This window comes from Opisthocomus hoazin, chromosome 3, assembly GCF_030867145.1.
Source record: "Opisthocomus hoazin isolate bOpiHoa1 chromosome 3, bOpiHoa1.hap1, whole genome shotgun sequence".
NCBI lineage: Eukaryota > Metazoa > Chordata > Aves > Opisthocomiformes > Opisthocomidae > Opisthocomus > Opisthocomus hoazin.
In genome coordinates this window covers 49284688-49287194 of record NC_134416.1, presented here as the reverse complement: position 1 = coordinate 49287194, position 2507 = coordinate 49284688, and the positions used below count along the sequence as shown (strand labels likewise).

General features: G+C 70.6%; 1 protein-coding gene across 1 annotated transcript; it reads right to left on the bottom strand.

Moving 5' to 3' along the window:
- Positions 1 to 367: 367 nt before the first annotated feature.
- Positions 368 to 2204, bottom strand: CEBPD (CCAAT enhancer binding protein delta). Its single transcript, XM_075416191.1, has one exon. It carries the CDS (start codon positions 1891 to 1893, stop codon positions 853 to 855), a length of 1041 nt encoding a protein of 346 aa, XP_075272306.1. The 5' UTR covers positions 1894 to 2204; the 3' UTR covers positions 368 to 852.
- Between the last annotated feature and the right edge of the window lie 303 nt (positions 2205 to 2507).

The following is a 2507-nucleotide window of genomic DNA, read 5'->3' as shown; positions in this document are numbered from 1 at the left end:
CGGGGAGCGGAAACCGCTGCGAGGTTTTTTAACAGAAATTTTCCGCAGCGGTGGCGGTGTGTCCGTGTGTCCTTTTCTGTCTTTCCACGCACGGTGCTGGCGGCCGAGCCGCGGCCGTCCCGCCGCGCAGCCCCCGGCGCCGACCCCGCACTGCGCGCAGCCCCGGCCAGGGCCGGCTCGGCAGCCACCGCGGGCGGGGGCCGCTCCCCCCGAACCCGCGTCGCCCTACGGCTGCTTCGGCAAAAAAAAAGCAGCGCACCTCAACACCCCCCCCCCCCGCTCCCCCCGCCCCTCCCGTGTCCCCCCGAGCGGGCAGCGGCAACTTCCCCGCCGCCGCTTCCAGGACGCACAGCACACGACAGCAGGGTGGATTTAAAACGGTTTTTTTTGGTTTGTTTTATTCTTAGAAATGTTGTAAAAATCGATATAAAAGGTCGAGCATGCTCAGTCTTTTTTTTTTTCATCCTACTGTCTAAAATACATGGGGGGGGGGGGGTGAATCATTTTAACAGATGTACCATAGCTGCATCGGCATGAGTAAAATGTAGAAAAAGACGAAAACTACCATTACAAAAATAATTTAAGGGGAGAGGAAAAAAAAAAGGAAGATATTTAGCTTTTTTTTTTTTTTTTTCTTCTCCTTTTTCCTGCAAGTTCCGTGGCGACCGACCCAGGCATCGCCCCCCGTCGCTACAACATTCAGCCAGCGGCCGCGGGCCGGCGGGGCCCTCTCCCCGCGCCCGGCCCGGCACCGGCAAGGGCCCGGCTCGGCTCGGCTCGGCCCGGCCCGGCCCTCTGAGGTATTTATCCAGGGTGTCCCGGAGTCCGTCCCTCCGCCCCGCTCCCCCCCGGTTACCGGCAGTCGGTGCCGGAGCCGGGCTGCAGGAAGGAGGCGGCGGGCAGCTGCTTGAAGAAGTGCCGGAGGCTGGTCAAGTCCCGGGTGAGCTGCTCGATCTTCTTGTGCAGCTTCTCGTTCTCGGCCGACAGCTCCAGCAGCTTCTGCTGCATCTCCTGGTTGCGCCGCTTCGCCTTGTCGCGGCTCTTGCGCACGGCGATGTTGTTGCGCTCCCGCCGCTGCCGGTACTCGGGGCTGAACCTGTCCACGCACTTCTTCCCGCCGCGCTCCTTCCCCGCGGCCGCCGGCGGAGCGCCCGGGGCCGGCCCGGAGGCGGCGGGGCCGGCGGCGGGGCCCGGGGAGCGGGCGCTGCAGCTGGAGGGGGAGCTGCTGCCCGGCGGCTCGGGGGAGGTGGGCGGCGTGGGCTGCCCGCTCAGGTTCATGATGGTCTGGGCACAGGTGGCGATCTGCGAGGGCAGCAGCGAGGAGGAGAGGTCGCTGTCGCTCCAGTCCGGCTCCTGCTTCAGGGCGCCGCGGGAGGAGGGGGTGGAGGAAGAGGAGGAGGAGGAGGAGGAGGAGGAGGAGGAGGAGGCGGTGCGGGGCTCGGCGCCCAGCAGGGTGGCCATGGCAGCGCCGAGGTCCTTGGCGGGGTCGCGGCCGGCGCCGCCGCCCGGCGGCAGGTACTCGCCGTAGTCCCCGCCCCGCTCGGGCTTGTGGTTGCTGTTGAAGAGGTCGGCGAAGAGCTCGTCGTTGCACAGCTCCAGGTTGGGCACGGCCGACATGGAGTCAATGTAGGAGCTGAAGTCGATGGCGCTCTCGTCCTCGTACATGGCCGGGGCGGCGGCGCTCAGCTCCGCCAGGCTGCTGCCGCTGCCCCCCGCGCCGCCCCCCGCCTCCTCGCCGCTCATCCCGCAGCCGCCGCGGCCGCCCGGCTTGCCGGCGGCCCCCGGCCCGCCGCCGCTGCCCACCTTGGCGTCGTAGAAGTTGGCGGGCTCCAGGCACCAGCTCCTGTTATAGCATGCCGGGGAGTCCAGGCTGTAGAGAGCGGCGGCGCTCATCGGCGAGCGGGACGCGGCGGCTCCGGGCCGCGGGCACCAACCGCCGCTCCGCGACGGCCGCAGCTCCAGCCTCCGCCGCGGGCAGGTGGCGAGCGGGGCCGCTGCCGGTGCTGCTGCCGGTGGCTGCCGGTGGGTGCCGCCGGTGGTACCGGTGCTCCTGCTGCCGCCCCGCCGTCCGCTCGCCCGCCCGCCCGCCCGAGGGGTCGGTCCGGGTCCGGTCACGCCGTGTTCGGCGGCGCTGGGAGGCGGGGACGGGACGAGGCGTCTCTGGACCTGGGAGCGCAACGCCCGCTCGGTCCCTTCTTATACGGCGCCGGCCCCGCCTCCGGCCCCAGTGACGGGAGCGGGCGCGGAGCGGGTGGGGTGCGCGGCCGCGGAGGGAGGGCGGGAGGGAAGGAGGGAAGGAAGGAGGGCTCCCGCCGCCGGGAGCTGCCGCCTCCCCGTGGAGCGTGGCCGCGGACGGGGGCGGCCCCCACGCGGGGACGGGACGGACGGGACGGTGCGGGGAGGGGCGAACGGGCGCCTGCCCCCCGCGCTCCCCGCACCGTCCCGTCCCCGGCCAGGTCTGCCCCGGCGCCGGTGGCGGTCCCCGTTCCCCTTGCCGCGCTCCGCCT